This window comes from Salvelinus fontinalis, chromosome 3, assembly GCF_029448725.1.
Source record: "Salvelinus fontinalis isolate EN_2023a chromosome 3, ASM2944872v1, whole genome shotgun sequence".
In the NCBI taxonomy this organism is placed as follows: Eukaryota; Metazoa; Chordata; class Actinopteri; order Salmoniformes; family Salmonidae; genus Salvelinus; species Salvelinus fontinalis.
In genome coordinates, this window is record NC_074667.1 from 33951638 (window position 1) to 33968035 (window position 16398).

At 41.4% G+C, this 16398-nt stretch overlaps 1 protein-coding gene across 1 annotated transcript; it reads left to right on the forward strand.

Annotated features, from left to right (window-relative positions):
* LOC129845021 (protein unc-119 homolog B-like) lies at positions 1-10487 on the forward strand. Its single transcript, XM_055913110.1, has 5 exons — positions 1-389; positions 681-794; positions 958-1057; positions 6004-6176; positions 7564-10487. Exons 1-5 carry the CDS (start codon positions 155-157, stop codon positions 7677-7679), a joined length of 738 nt encoding a protein of 245 aa, XP_055769085.1. The 5' UTR covers positions 1-154; the 3' UTR covers positions 7680-10487.
* Positions 10488-16398: the final 5911 nt, after the last annotated feature.

Below are 16398 nucleotides of genomic sequence, written 5' to 3' on the forward strand. Positions count from 1 at the left end.
CAACTGTACAGCATGTGCCTAAAAAACAAGTGCTTGACCCATCAACGAGATGCGGAGGTTCGTCAGTCGACAACTACGACGCCATCTTATTACTTTAAGGTAGAGAGAGGGAGACAGAGACAGATAGACAAGGTTGTCATCATATCTGGGAATTATGAGCGGAGCTAAAGCCCGCATCGACCCGCCTGTTGCTGCTGAGAATGTCTCAAGCGCCGGACACAGTTCCGCGGCTCCTGCGCGGGAGCGCAAGCCAAGTGGAGGGGTTCTGAAGAGACTCAAGTCTCGCCGAAGCCAGGTTGATAGTAGGCCCGTCACAGAAGACGATCTGCGGACACAAGTTGGCCACATCACCCCTGAAGAGGTCCTAGGATTGCGGGTTGCTACACGAGGTAGGCTATATCTATTTTCTGAACGATGCATTTATATACAGTGGCATTGAGTAATTGAGTGTGGCATTGAGCAATTGAGTGTGGCATTGAGTAATTGAGTGTGGCATTGAGTAATTGAGTGTGGCGTTGAGCATTGAGTGTGGCGTTGAATAAAACTGGCACACGAATGTCTGTCTATTTACCTGCATAGTCGCTATGATAGATGGATAGATCAGAAGATAGATCATTTTATTGCACTCTAGATCTTGTAAAACAGCCACTGAACACCCATAACCTGTATGTCCATCCCAGGGTACCTGTGTAAACCAGAGGACAACATCTTCAACATAGATTTCATTCGCTTTAAAATCAGAGACCTGGAGACAGGGACTGTGTTGTTTGAAATCGCCAAACCACCTCATACGGGTACAGTCCATATTCTCTCTCAGTTTGTGTGTGTGTCTGTGTATTACCACTGTAGTATGTCTGACTAATATGATCATGTGTTTGTGTTTGTTGTATGTACTGGAAATCATCACCGTGCCATTGGTGTAAAAATAAATGGTGTGTGTTGTGTCGTTGACCTCAGAGGAAGACGAGGAGAATGGAGAGGGAGACATGAGTGCTGGACGTTTCGTACGCTACCAGTTCACAGCAGCATTCCTACAACTGAGGACAGTGGGAGCCACGTGCGTAACTCTCTCTCTTTCAAATCAATTTCAATTTAAGGGCTTTATTGGCTTGGGAAACATATGTTAACATTGTCAAAGCAAGTGAAGTAGATAATAAACAAAATGAAGAAAAAAAACAATAAAAATGTGCAGTAAACATTACACTCACAAAAGTTCCAAAATAATAAATACATTTCAAATGTCATATTATGTGCAAATAGTTAAAGTACAAAAGGGAAGATAAATAAACATAAATATGGGTTTTATTTACAATACTGTTTGTTCTTCACTTTTGCCCTTTTCTTGTGGCAACAGGTCACAAATCTTGCTGCTGTGGTGGCACACTGTTGTATTTCACTAAAATGGGGCGGCAGGTAGCCTAGTGGTTAGAGAATTGGGCCAGTAACCGAAAGGTTGCTGGATCGAATTCCCAAGCTGACAAGGTAAAATATGTTGTTCTGCCCCTGAACAAGGCAGTTAACTCACTATTCCCCGGTAGGCCGTCATTGTAAATACAAATTTGTTCTTAACTTACTTGCCTAGTTAAATAAAGGTAAAATAAATAATTATGGGAGTTTGTTTTCAAATTCTTTGTGGGTCTGTGTAATCTGATGGAAATATGTGTCTCTAATATGGTCATACATTTGGCAGGAGGTTAGGAAGTGCAGCTCAGTTTCCACCTAATTTTGTGGGGAGTGTGCACATAGCCTGTCTTCTCTTGAGACCAGGTCTGCCTACGGTGGCCTTTCTCAATAGCAAGGCTATGCTCACTGAGTCTGTACACAGTCAAAGCTTTCCTTAAGTTTGGATCAGTCACAATGGTCAGGTATTCTGCCATGGTGTACTCTCTGTTTAGGGCCAAATAGCATTCTAGTTATCTCTTTTTTTTTCTTTAATAATTTTTTTTAAATTTCCAATATGTCAAGTAATTATCTTTTTGTTTTCTCATGATTTGGTTGGGTCTAATTGTGTTGCTGTCCTGCAGTCTGTTTGGGTTTGTGTATAGAGCCCCAGGACCAGCTTGCTTAGGGGACTCTTCTCCAGGTTAATCTCTCTGTAGGTGATGGCTTTGTTATGGAAGGTTTGGGAATTGCTTCCTTTTAGGTGGTTATAGAATTTAATGTCCCTTTTTTGGAATTTGATAATTAGCGGGTATCAGCCTAATTCTGCTATGCATGTATTATTTGGTGTTTTACGTTGTACACCGAGGACATTTTTGCAGAATTCTGCATGCAGAGTCTCAATTTGGTGTTTGTCCCATTTAGTGAATTCTTGATTGGTGAGCGGACCCCAGACCTTACAACCATAAAGGGCAATGGGTTCGATAACTGATTCAAGTATTTTTAGCCAGATCCTAATTGGTATGTCAAATTTTATGTTCCTTTTGATGGCATAGAAGGCCCTTCTTGCCTTGTCTCTCAGATCGTTCACAGCTTTGTGGAAGTTACCTCTGGCGCTGATGTTAGGCCGAGGTATAGTTTTTTGTGTGCTCTACGGCAATGGTGTCTAGATGGAATTTGTATTTGTGGTCCTGGCAACTGGACCTTTTTTTGGAAGACTTTTATTTTTGTCTTACTGAGATTTACTGTCAGGGCCCAGGTCTGACAGAATCTGTGCAGAAGATCTAGGTACTACTGTAGGCCCTCCTTGGTTGGGGAGCAAACAGTAAACATTTGACTTCAGATTCTCGCCAATTCGTTGATATATGTTGAATGGAGTGGGGCTTAAGCTGCTTGTGTACATGGATTTGATAATGTCGTATGTTTTTCCCCCAACACCACTTTCCATTGATTTGTATAGGAGACCCTCATGCCAAATTGAGTAAAAAGCTTTTTTGAAATCATCAAAGCATCAGAAGACTTTTCCTTTGTTTTGGTTTGTTTGTTTGTCAATTAGGGTGTGTAGGGTGAATACGTAGTCTGTCGTACGGTAATTTAGTAAAAAGCCAATTTGACATTTGCTCAATACATTGTTTTCATTGAGGAAATGTACCAGTCTGCTGTTAATGAAAATGCAGAGGATTTTCCCAAGGTTGCTGTTGACGCATATCCCACGGTAGTTATTGGGGTCAAATTTGTCTCCACTTTCGTGGATTGGGGTGATCAGTCCTTGGTTCCAAATATTGGGAAAGATGCTAGAGCTAAGGATGATGTTAAAGAATTTAAGTATAGCCAATTGAAATTTGTGGTCTGTATATTTTATAATTTCATTGAGGATACCATCAACACCACAGGCCTTTTTGGGTTGGAGGGTTTATATTTTGTCCTGTAGTTCATTCAATGTAATTAGAGAATCCAGTGGGTTCTGGTAGTCTTTTAATAGTTGATTATAAGATTTGTATTTGATCATGTATATGTTTTTGCTGTTTGTTCTTTGTTATAGAGAAGTGGTTTACCCATACATCTCAATTTTGGATAGATAACTCTCCATGTTGTTCTTTGTTTAGTATTTTCCCAGAAGTGGTTAGAGTCTATGGATTCTTCAATTACATTGAGCTCATTTCTGACGTGCTGTTCCTTCTTTTTCTGTATTGTTTTAGTGATTCACCATAGTGAAGGCGTAGGCTCAGGTTTTCTGGGTCTCTATGGGTGGGTTGCACCAACATGGTTTAAATTAACCTTGGATTAGAGCAAATCTAGGTTTATAATTAATCAGAGATGTGTTGCACCACTTCCATTTAAAATCTGGATCAGTAAATCTATGATTACCGGTATTAAACTATGATTAGTGACATGTTACATCAATATATCGGGTATTTCGTGAGTTGAAACGAAGTAGCTAGCCTTCTTGACAAATGAGGCCACAAAGTTGCTGTTCCTTGATAAAATAATAACAATGTAACGTTAGAACTACTGCAACTCCATCGTGAAAGGTTCTCATGGGTTGGCTGATTTGAAATAAAATCCGTTATTTGCCAGTACTAGAAAGAAAACTAGTTTGTTAGCTACTGTAGCTAGCAAGTTTATAAACCAAGCTAGCTAGCATACGATATTATTCATTATTGTCATTACTTAACGTTATTTAGCCATTTATTATTTTTCTGCTAGCCACCTGATCATGGCACGTCAAATAACTTGAAAGGTCTCCGCTTACAAAAAAAATATCTATCGCCAGAGCTGATGGAGGAATTTAGTAACGTACTGGAGGATAAAAAGTCAGACAACACGACTGTCAAAAAGAAGGAAGATACCTAGGTCATTTTTGCGACAAATATAATGGATCGACGCGGATTAAAAAGAAGAGGACCCAAATCGGATGAAAGCGTGCTGGAAAAAACCTAAAAGCGAAAGCCAAAAAGGATGGGGGGGGGGGGGGGGGGGGTGCTCCGTCCAAGGGAATTGATCCTATCACCCAGAAGATATGCGAGATGATTCCCTAGCAGTTTGCCTCTCTCCATAACCCCTATGATAACGACGGACAACTTGACCCACCAATATTTAGTAAGCATAAATAACTGGTAAATATCAATGCCTATAATGCACGTTAAAACTAATGTTAATGCTACTTCACTACAATGTTACCGTTATCAGGCCCGTTACAGCATGTTGCATAACATCATCATTCATACCAAGGCTGGACATATCATAAGCCCCAATTCAATTGTTGTACAAAATGGGCATGTAAATACCCTGCTAATAATGAGTTAATTATCATAAAACTCAACAGGATTCAACCTGTTTCTAATTATTCTCTGAGGAACTTGTTTTGGTCTGCCATTTTGTCAGTTAAACTACCTCAAGTGGCAGTTTAGAATTAATCTCCAATCTAAGTTGATATATATATATATATTTTAATTAATCTAGATTTAAAGTGAAAACTAAATGTAACATTACAGGAAGGATTTAATTTAAAACTAGGTTTAAAATTTGGTACCACATGATTAATAGATAAACCTTGATTTAACCCAGTTTAAGAGTTCATCCATGTTGGTGCAACCCACCCTATATTTTTGGTTGGATAGGTTTCTCTATTTCATTCTTAAGTTTTTGCATTCTTCATCAAACCATTTGTCATTTTTGTCAATTTTCTTCGGTTTTCTGTTTGAAATTTTTAGATTTGATAGGGAAGCTGAGAGGTCAAATATACTGTTTAGGTTTTTCCTTTGGCTTTGATGCCTCATGATTGAGTATTGCTTTGTTCAAGTAGTCTATGATTTTGCAATGATCTGATACGGGTGTCAGTGGACTGACTGTGAACGCTATGAGAGACTCTGGGTTGAGGTCAGTGATAAAGTAGTCTACAGTACTACTGCCAAGAGATGAGCTATAGGTGTACCTACCGTAGGAGTCCCCTCGAAGCCTACAATTGACTATGTACATACCCAGCATGCAACACAGCTGAGGAGTTGGGACCCGTTTTTGTTGGTTATGTTGTCGTAGTTATGCCTAAGGGGGCATATGGGGGAGGGAATGCTGTCACCTCCAGGTAGGTGTTTGTCTTTCTGTGTGCTGAGGGTGTCAGGTTCTTGTCCAGTTCTGGCATTTAGGTCGCCACAGACATGTCCCTGGGCCTGGAAATTATTGATTTTCCCCCTCCAGGATAGAGAAGCTGTCTTCATTAAAGTATGGGTATTCTAGTGGGGCGATATAGGTAGCACACAGGAGGACATTTTTCTCTGTTGAGAACTTACTTTCGAATTTCTAGCCAAATATAAAATGTTCCTCAGTTGATTAATTTAATAGAGTGAGTTAGGTCTGCTCTTAACCAAATTAGCATAACCCCTGAGTCCCTTCCCTGTTTCACACCTGGTAGTTTGCTGGATGGGACTACCAGCTCTCTGTAACCTAGAGGGCAACCAGTGGGTCCGTCTCCTCTATACCATGTTTCTTGTAGGACACACATACAGCACAGGACAGACAGCATAGTTTTTCTATACACACGTTTACTCACGTACAGTACCTACTGCATGTTTACCCCCTCTCTGTCGGTCTGTCTGTCTGTCTCTCTCTCTGTCTGTGTGTCAGAGTGGAGTTTACAGTTGGCACCCGGCCTCTGAACAGTTTCAGGATGATTGAGAGGCACTACTTCAGGGATCACCTCCTGAAGAGCTTTGACTTTGACTTCGGCTTCTGTATCCCAAACAGCCGCAATACCTGCGAACACATCTACGAGTTCCCTCAGCTGTCCGAGAGCTTGGGTGAGTTTTACATCCCAACCATTAGTCAATTAAGCACTTTGTTACTGATGTTTTTTTGAAAAGTGCTACATAATTAAATAATGTAGGAGTAAATAAGTAGAATGTGTAAATTACATTTAAAGTTGAAGTCGGAAGTTTACATACACTTAGGTTGGAGTCGTTAAAACTTGGTTTTTCAACTACTCCACATATTTCTTGTTAACAAGAGTCGGTTAGGACATCTACTTTGTGCATGACACAAGTAGTTTTTCCAACAATTGTTTACAGACAGATTATTTCACTTATAATTCACCGTATCACAATTCCAGTGGGTCAGAAGTTTACATACATTAAGTTGACTGTGCCTTTAAACAATTTGGAAAATTCCAGAAAATGATGTCATGACTTTAGAAGCTTCTGATTGGCTAATTGACATAATTTGAGTCAATTGGAGGTGTACCTGTGGATGTATTTCAAGGCCTACCTTCAAACTCAGTGCCTCTTTGCTTGACATCATGGGAAAATCAAAAGAAATCAGCCAAGACCTCAGAAAAGAAATTGTAGACCTCCACAAGTCTGGTTCATCCTTGGGAGTAATTTCCAAACGCCTGAAGGTACCACGTTCATCTGTACAAACAATACTATGCAAGTATAAACACCATGGAACCACACAGCCGTCATACCGCTCAGGAAGGAGACGCATTCTGTCTCCTAGAGATGAACGTACTTTGCTGCGAAAAGTGCAAATAAATCTCAGAACAACAGCAAAAGACCTTGTGAAGATGCTGGAGGAAACAGGTACAAAAGTATCTATATCCACAGTCAAACGAGTCCTATATCGACATAACCTGAAAGGCCGCTCAGCAAGGAAGAAGCCACTGCTCCAAAACCGCAATAAAAAAGCTAGACTACGGTTTGCAACTGCACATGGGGACAAAGATCGTACTTTTTGGAGAAATGTCCTCTGGTCTGATGAAACAAAAATAGAATTGTTTGGCCATAATGACCATCGTTATGTTTGGAGGGAAAAGGGGGAGGCTTGCAAGCCGAAGAACACCATCCCAACCGTGAAGCATGGGGGTGGCAGCATCATGTTGTGGGGGTGCTTTGCTGTAGGGGGGACTGGTGCACTTCACAAAATAGATGGCATCATGAGGGAGAAAAATTTTGTGGATATATTGAAGCAACATCTCAAGACATCAGTCAGGAAGTTAAAGCTTGATCGCAAATGGGTCTTCCAAATGGACAATGACCCCAGGCATAATTCCAAAGTGTATGTAAACTTCCGACTTCAACTGTATGTGGAAATGCAATCATTTACTGAAGGAAATGCACATCACCTTTTAAATACATTATCCAGACATTGGAATGACATGTGAAATACAGAATAATAAATGTTCCCTTCCAGTTTGTCAGATGGTGGAACATCCCTACGAGACGAGATCGGACAGCTTCTACTTTGTCGACAACAGACTGGTCATGCACAACAAGGCAGACTACGCTTATAATGGGGGCAGGCATTGAGCGTGTGTGTGTGTGTGTGTGTGTGTGTGTGTGTGTGTGTGTGTGTGTGTGTGTGTGTGTGTGTGTGTGTGTGTGTGTGTGTGTGTGTGTGTGTGTGTGTGTGTGTGTGTGTGTGTGTGTGAGTGCATGCTGTGCCCAAGCCTATACTCACACAAACAGACTCTCCCCCAAATGTTGATTACTGTAAGTTAAAAAGCCTTTATTGTCATGGTATAGCTGTATAGTATGGAAAAAGTTTAAAAACATCAGGACAGAGCCGCATAGAGCCACATAGAGTACTGGCAGTAGTATGGCAAAACTCTGCCAATAGTGCTTTCTCTGTACCACCAAAAGGAAGCAGGTTGAACCCCAATGATGTGTCTCAACTAACCAAATGGTTGATTTTAGTGTGTAGTTATACAGTTGATGTACTGTGCACTCCTTGGCTTTTAAGGGAAAGCATATTCCCCACTTTTGTTGAACCATGAGAAGCACTAGTTTCCCACCAAATTCAGCTTTTTAGGAGTGAGTGATGACCACACACACAGGCAGGCAGACAAACAATCTTTCTCTCTTTCTCTCCCTATTTCTATTTCTCTCTATCGTAACCTGCTGTGCTCAGGTCCACACTCCAGTCTGGAAATATAATTAAGATGGGAATGGGGAAGACATCCACGCACTCACACACTCACTGTCAAATACACATGCTGTGGGGGTGCTTTGCTGCAGGAGGGACTGGTACATGTCACAAAATAGATGGCATCATGAGGGAGGAAAATTATGTGGATATATTGAAGCAAAATCTCAAGACATCAGTCAGGAAGTTCAAGCTTGGTCGCAAATGGTGGCCATCACAAAGCCCTGACCTCAATCCCATAGAAAATTTGTGGGCAGAACTGAAAAAGCGTGTGCAAGCAAGGAGGCCTACAAACCTGACTCAGTTACACCAGCTCTGTCAGGAGGAATGGGCCAAAATTCACACAACGTATTGTGGGAGCTTGTGGAAGGCTACCCAAAACGTTTGACCCAAGTTAAACAATTTAAAGGCAATGCTACCAAATACAAATTGAGTGTATGTAAACTTCTGACCCCCTGGGAATGTGATGAAAGAAATAAAAGCTGAAATAAATCATTCTCTCTACTATTATTCTGACATTTCACATTCTTAAAATAAAGTGGTGATCCTAACTGACATAAGACAGGGAATTTGTACTAGGATTAAATGTCAAGATTTGTGAAAAACTGAGTTCAAATGTATTTGGCTAACGTGTATGTAAACTTCCGACTAATTATTTGAGGAACAGAATCAGAACCAGGAACGAAAGTGATCTATACTGTTCCGGAACAGAACCATTATCTGAAAAGCATGGGAACCGGTTAATAACATTCTTCTTTGTTCCGAGCATTTTTTTCCTATTTCTACAAAAATTGCAACAAAGCGCCTATGCAAAGCCCTCACTCTGTTACTCAGAAACGTATTCCTGTGTCTGCCTGCCAGCTGAAAATCTTGCCAGTTTGTGTGTGTGTTTAGGCTACCTGCCACTTCACAACCAAAGCATAGGTTACTGTAGCCTACTTACGACGTTATAAGCGTGATTCAAAAGTAGGGAGAGAGATTTATTTTATTAGAGAAGAATGGATTAACTTTTTCAATGCTGGTTAAGGATACTATAGTTATACCGTTTCACATTGGATTAATTAACTACAAAAGATAAGACGTGTTTTTAATTCTAGTGCTGCTCTACACACACAAGCTTGTTAGCTAATGTTATTTCTGGTCCAACATTAAGCCAACTCTCTGAAGTTCAAAGACATTCAAAGTTCCCCTGCGTAGGTATAATTATACCTCCTGCGTAGGTATAATTCTGTGGGCCTAATTCAGATAATGCATGTCATGACAAGATGCCCTTCAAGCCAGGCCTCCTACACTTGTCCATAGTGACTGACAGCACAGTGCACAGTGTGTGTGTTTGTCTTTCATTATGATTAAACCATGCTGTTACGGCAAAAGACAATTTGCTTTTAACGACTTTCCTATAAAGATGAAATAGCTTGTCCGCTCCATTGCAAGCTGCTCTATCCACACTGATTGGTGAAGTAATTTGATGTCGAAATAAAAGAACAGAAAGGAACTATATAACCAGGTGCTTTTTTGGGGTTCGAACCGGTTCAAACTTGATTTTGCTGGTCGGAATAGTGGAACGGACGCCCCAAAAATGTGGATTCTATTCAGAACAAAACCATTGGAAAATCATTTTGGTTCCAACCCCTGCTTCACAAACAAGGTGATCAGAAGAAGTACTCGTACGTTTACATTCAAATCAAGTACAAAAATCTAAAGCAGTGAAAGTCACAGGTTGTAAAATAACTAGAACTTACAGTTTTATGTACACAAATATGTCCTTTATTTTTTGTGTCTTTGGTTGTTTTGAAAGGCACTTAAAAAATATATAGCTTTAATTTTATTTATATAAACTGAGAAGACCGCTCTGATCAGAAATGTTTTTCACAGTCAATAATTAGATATGCAGTCATATAGGATACAGTGTATTACTCAACTCTTAATTGTATTAATATGTCAGGTTGATACTTGTATCATGTTTTAAAGTAAAATGTTGTAGTGTTTTGGATTGTTTCCTCTAGAAACACCAAAAGCACGTGTGGCATAAACATTTGTGAAATATGTGAAAATTTAAAGGAATTGGTGATTGATCTTTGTTAGATAGAAATCAAATAGTGTATTATTGTGTATTTTGTTAACAACTGGCGTCCAGGATAAAGTGTGTAGTTGTATGAAATAAAAATGTCAAAAATAAATAAATAAATATACTGTATGTGCATTTTCAAATTAATTTGATGAGGTGCAGCAGTGCTTCAGCAATGCCATTAATTCATTCAACCTGTAAGATGTGTGTTTACCAGATTGTGTAAGCACCCTTTTTTAGGGAGAGAACAGTGTAACGGCTGGTGTTGGCCACGAGGTGGAGTCATGGGACAAGAAAGAAACAAGGGAGACGTCTGTTTTGACGAATGGAAACATACTGTACTACAAGAACAATTACTAAAGGCATAATCTGTTGAAAGGTCATTTAAATGAATGAAACATAACCATTGATAACCATTAAATCAGATCAAATTGTATTTTCCACATGCACTGAATACAACAGGTATTCCTTACCATGAAAAGCTTACTGACGAGCCCTTAACCAACAATGCAGAGTTTTTCAAAAGTAATTAAGAAACATTTGCTAAATAAACTAGAGAAAAAATAGTAACAGACTAAAATAACAATAAAAAGGCTATATACAAGGTGTACCGATACCAAGTCAATATTCAGGGGTACGGTTTAGTTGAGGTAATATGCACATGTAGGTAGGGGTAAAGTGACTATGCGTAAAAAATGAACAGAGTAGCAGCAGCGTCTGTGAAGGAATGTGTGTGTGTGTGTGTGTGTGTTGGCGTGTCAGTCTAGTATGTGTGAGTGTGTGGTTAGAGTCCAGTGCATGTATATCAAGCCTGTGAAAGAGAGTCAGTGCAAAAAATAAGGGGGTCAATGCAAATAGTCTGGGTAGCCAATTGATCAACTGTTCTGCTGTCTTATGGCTCAGGGGTAGAAGCTGTTAAGGCGCCTTTTGGTCCCAGACTTGGCGCTCCGGTACTGCTTGCAGTAGCAGAGATAACAGTCTAGACTTGGGTGGCTCGAGTCTATGACAATGTTTAGGGCCTTCCTCTGACACTGCCTGGTATAGAGGTCCTGGATGGCAGAAAGCTTGGCCTCAGTGATGTACTGGGCCGTACGCACTACACTCTGTAGCACCTTGCAGTCGGATGCCGAGCAAATGCAACCAATCAGGATGCTCTCGATGGTGCAGCTGTATCATTTTTTGAGGATTTGAGGTTCCACGACAAATCTTTTCAGCCTCCTGAGGAATAGGTGTTGTCGTGCCCTCTTCACGACTCTGTTGGTGTGTTTTGACCATGATAGGTCCTTAGGTCCAAAGCATTTCATGGCTACATATGTGACTGCTACTGGGCAGTAGTCATATAGGCAGGTTACCTTGGCGTTGTTGGACACAGGGACTATGGTGGTCTGTAGGTATTACAGACTGGGTCAGGGAGAGGTTGAAAATGTCAGTGAAGCTGATTCAGCGCACGGTCAGAGTACGCGTCCTGTGGCCCTGCGACCTTGCGAATGTTAACCTGTATAAAAGTCTTACATCGGCTACGGAGACGTAATCACACAGTCGTCCGGAACAGCTGGTGATCAGGAGCCGTAAAACAGCAGCCATCCCCTCCGGCGAGATCATGACTCAAAATGTATGGTTGTACACATTTTATTTAGATGTAGCTTATTATTATAATAAGATGGCAAATACAGATTTGTGTATCCGATACAGGAGAATTTCCTAAAATGACACATTTTGGAATACAACACAAAGCATCCTATTCTGTGATTTTGTGGAACAGTTACCCCCAGCTATGTTAGTCCTCTGGGACTTTAAACAAAACCTCCCTTTTTCTCACTCTTTATTTTCTTATCTGTATGTACGGCTCTACATCTTCCCCTTTCTCCGTTCCCCTCTCTCTTTCTTTGTATCTCTTTCCACCTCTCTAACTCATGTCCAAATCTCATTCGTTCTCTTCCCTCATCTCCCAGCCCTCTCCACACCTCTTTGCTCCTCCCTCCCTCCTCTCTCTCTCGCTCTGTTTTTCCTTTCTTTCTTCCTCTCTCACCTGGTAACCAGACCTCTGGAGAGGAGTGTTGAGTTTCCACTTTCCCAGAGAAGAAGACAATCTGAGCCTCACAAAATCCCCACAATGGAGCTCTCCCTAGTCTCCCTACCTCCCTCTGTCCGCTCTCTCTCTCTTCTGCATCTCTCTTTCACTCTCTCCCCTGTTACTTTCTGTTGAATGGTTTTAATTTCATTTTAGTATGTGTGTGTAAATTGTCACACATTCGTTCTGTCTGTTTGATAAGGTATTAAACTTCATGTTGCACTTCCGGTTCTGTCCACAAGATGACCCCTCCAGCTGAACTGCCCCTGTTAATATTGAAATGTGGTCAAAGATATTATTACTGCATTTTGCCAAATGAGTGACCAAAACCTAAACTGCAGAAGCGTTTCTGCAATCGTCAGTGATATTACCAGACAATTTCTGTTCCTGTTGATTTTGCCATCTGATACTTCCTGACTGGTGAGGTCACACAAAGGCTTTGCCTGAGGGCCACATTACCATGGTGAAAGGTGAGAGGGGTTAGATGTAAATATACAAGCTCATGCTACATGTTGGAATACACAACATTTACAGCATTTGTTACCTCTCTTGCTCTCTTCTAAATGCCATCTCTCTCTCTCATACTGTATACACACACACACACACACACACACACACACAATCAATCAAACAACAAAGCAGGACACGGTCAAACTGTAGGCTTCTGAATCAGATAGCTCAATCTGCCCTTTCCCCATAAATCAATAACCATGGGCTTCTATGCAGGGTTTGTTTATTATGGTTCCTGATAGGAATCCGCCATTGCTTTCATCCCTATTCATTCTGGTTGGGATCAGTGCAGATAAAGGAGAGGAGACAAGGAGAGGTAGCCACTGTTGATGATTGAGATACACCCCCATGTCTTTGCTTTTGCAGTGAAGCGGACGAGGGGACAGTCGTATCCTATAAATAGAAGGGAGGAATGGCGTTGATGGGCCCTGTGGATGGAAGTGGGGGGGGGGGGGGGGGGGGAAAAAGGATTAAAAGAGATACAGGGCCCTATTCCGACTTCACTTGTGTGTGTGTGTGTGTGTGTGTGTGTGTGTGTGTGTGTGTGTGTGTGTGTGTGTGTGTGTGTGTGTGTGTGTGTGTGTGTGTGTGTTTGGCAGAGGTGCTTTGTAGATGAGCATTGTGGATTTCGCCACTGGGCAAAGTCTTTCCTCTGAAGGTTCCTATGGGAGGAGTTTCTGATCTGACCGATTATTAACATTGTTTGGTAGTTGATCTGTCACTTATTCATTGGTCAAGACCAATACTTCCCGATATTCTCATTTCGAGACTGCATTGACCATGTGACCAATGACCAAAGACATTGTTGTAATGTCAAGTACATAATGATGGGCTAACATCTAAGCAACATTGTATATGGTTACAACATTGTTACTATGTCAAGAAAACGGGAATTTCCTGCTCTAGTACAATGGTTAACCAAAGTTAAATGGTCTGATGTATAATGTTTGCTTAACCTGAAGATGCCGGTGCCTTAGTGGTAGATACGTGCCCAGGCCTGAAAGTTATCATGAACCACACAACTAAGGATATGTCAAATCCTTTTTCAACAAGCAAACACATTCTATTGACATTGTCTTCTTTTCCAAAGATACTGTAGCTAATAGCAAGCCTATTGCTCAAGTGCAAATGCTCAAAGGACAGCTAATAGTGCAAATGAGGTTGGTCAATGTACAGAAATTACATTGTTGATTGGTTGGTTGGGAGAGACTATAATGCAATAAGTAAGACAATGATGGATATGACGTTTACCTAATGGTGCCTTGTTTCCCGTAACCATTGTCTTTGTGGTATATATTCAAGGTAAATGTTAGGGCTGTGCTGCATTGTAACTGGAAGCCTCTGTTGTGTGTGTTGCTCCCAGTCTTTTATTTTGAAAGAATGGGCAACTAAAACAACCACCTAGTTGTAGAATAATGTGCGAACAACCCCTTTATTTCCCTCCCCATATCAATCCAGTTTATAAATATTGTACTGGTGAGATTAAACCTTTACCAAACGGTGAAGCTGTCTGAAGCCTTCCTCTTAATCTCACCCTTCCTCTGTCTTTCTCTCCTCCCTTTGTCTCGTTCCCTTGCCACACCTTCCCCTGGGGATGGAGGGATTGTGATAGCAGGAGAACAGAGGTGGAGCTGTTTGCGCCAGCAGCACAGGTGTGCTTGTTTTTTTCACTGCTTCTCCTAAAGCCTACTCTTCAGTTCCTCCTCTTGCCACCTGCCAGGTGAAAATATCCTGAGCAAAGGGAATGGCTTCTATCCTGTTGTTGTCTTCTTGGTCTATTGTAGCATTTCCCAAACGCAGTCTTTGGGACTCAGTCCTCAGTCCTTGGGGTACACATGTTGGTTTTTGCTCTAACACTACACAGCTGATTCATGTGATCAAAGCTTGATGATTATGTTTTTATTTAAATCCGATGTGTAGTGCTAGGGCTAAAACTAAAACGTGCAGCCCTTGGGGACCCGAGGACCGAGTTTGGGTAACCCTGGTCTATTGGCTTCCTCCCAGGTACCCAAAGCAGGTAGAGACTTCCTGACGTGCGGTGAACGTACAACACAGTGGCATTGGCCAAGTGATTTGGGAGGGAAATCGCTCACTCGGCAAAAATGTACATTTCCCTACTTCTGTTTATTTAAACGGCAAAAGGTACAAAATCCTGAGAAAGGCTTGCACAGAATATCAGGGCTTGTTTCCCAAAAGCATCTTCAAGGCTAAGTTCATTGTTAGAACCTTGTAAGAACATCGATAAATCCCTGAGCTGTTTCCCAAATGCATCATTATTAACGCTGCACTTGAAAACGCTCGTAAAATAATGCTTGCCTCAGACCACTCGTAGAACAGCTAAGTGCGTCGTTCAATGCTTTTTTGCCTTCCCGCGTCACTTTATACACTGAAAATCCCCGCTAAACATAGAATTACATGGTTTATCCGTCTCTATGTGACTGCCGATAACTTCAGAACACAGTTGACTACAAATACAAAGTCGCCAATGTCTTTGCAATAGATACAAACATGAAATGAAAACCGAGATGACTGCATTAAAATATAAACCGTGGGCTATAGGCCTATTTCAATCACATTTCATGTTCAATCAATTGAGTTCTATATTGCTACTTGTAGGTTATTGTCTGTAATTTGTCTCAATATATTTCATGATGTGAAATATATATTTTCATGAGTTAGTGTATTTCATTGGGTAAGCATTATACTGTAATAAGCCACCTCAATATTTGCAGCCGTATGTGGTAATATCGCTCGAGAAGCTGATCCTTCGTCAGTATTGTGAAATAATTCTAATGTTAAGGAAAGATTTGAATGGAGAAAGCTGACCCGAGAGCAGTGCTCCCTTTCTTTCGATTTTATCATGTATAACACATGCTCCAACGATGCACTTAGTGACCGTTCTCTCTGCGTGGTGTTTTGGGAAACGTTACATCTCCGGCCTTTGTAGGAAAGATGCATCATAAGCCTAAGTTCCATCGCTATGGCCCAACCGGGCCCAGCTCTTTGTAACACCTGGAGAGAAGCCTCTTCAACCTCAGGAAGCTGAAGAAATTTGTCTTGGCCCTCCCGTCGGGCTGTATCACCACCTTTTATGGCAATTGCACCGTCCGCAACCGCAGGGCTCTCCAGAGGGTGGTGCGGTAAGGCCAATGCATCACCAGGGGCACACTACCTGCCCTCCAGGACATCTACAGCACCCGGTGTCACAGGAAGTCCAAGAAGATCATCAAGGACCTCAGCCACCCGACGAGCCAGGGCCTCATCACCCCGCTACCATCTAGTAGGCGGAGACAGAACAGGTGCATCGAAGCTGGGACCGAGAGACTGAGGTCGTGTCTAAACTTGACACTTACATGCGACTTCTGCTATCAGAATATGAAGATTGCACTGAAAAGACGGGTCTAGACGCACAAAAGTCGCTTTGTGGTCTGATTGTGTTCAGATCTGGCTGACC

Excerpts from the sequence above, each read along its gene's own strand:
- LOC129845021 (XM_055913110.1), top strand. The coding sequence starts at position 155 with ATGAGCGGAGCTAAAGCCCGCATCGACCCGCCTGTTGCTGCTGAGAAT. Across the intron at positions 1,058-6,003 it reads CTGAGGACAGTGGGAGCCAC|AGTGGAGTTTACAGTTGGCA; the intron begins GTGCGTAACTCT and ends TCTGTGTGTCAG. Across the intron at positions 6,177-7,563 it reads TCAGCTGTCCGAGAGCTTGG|TTTGTCAGATGGTGGAACAT; the intron begins GTGAGTTTTACA and ends GTTCCCTTCCAG.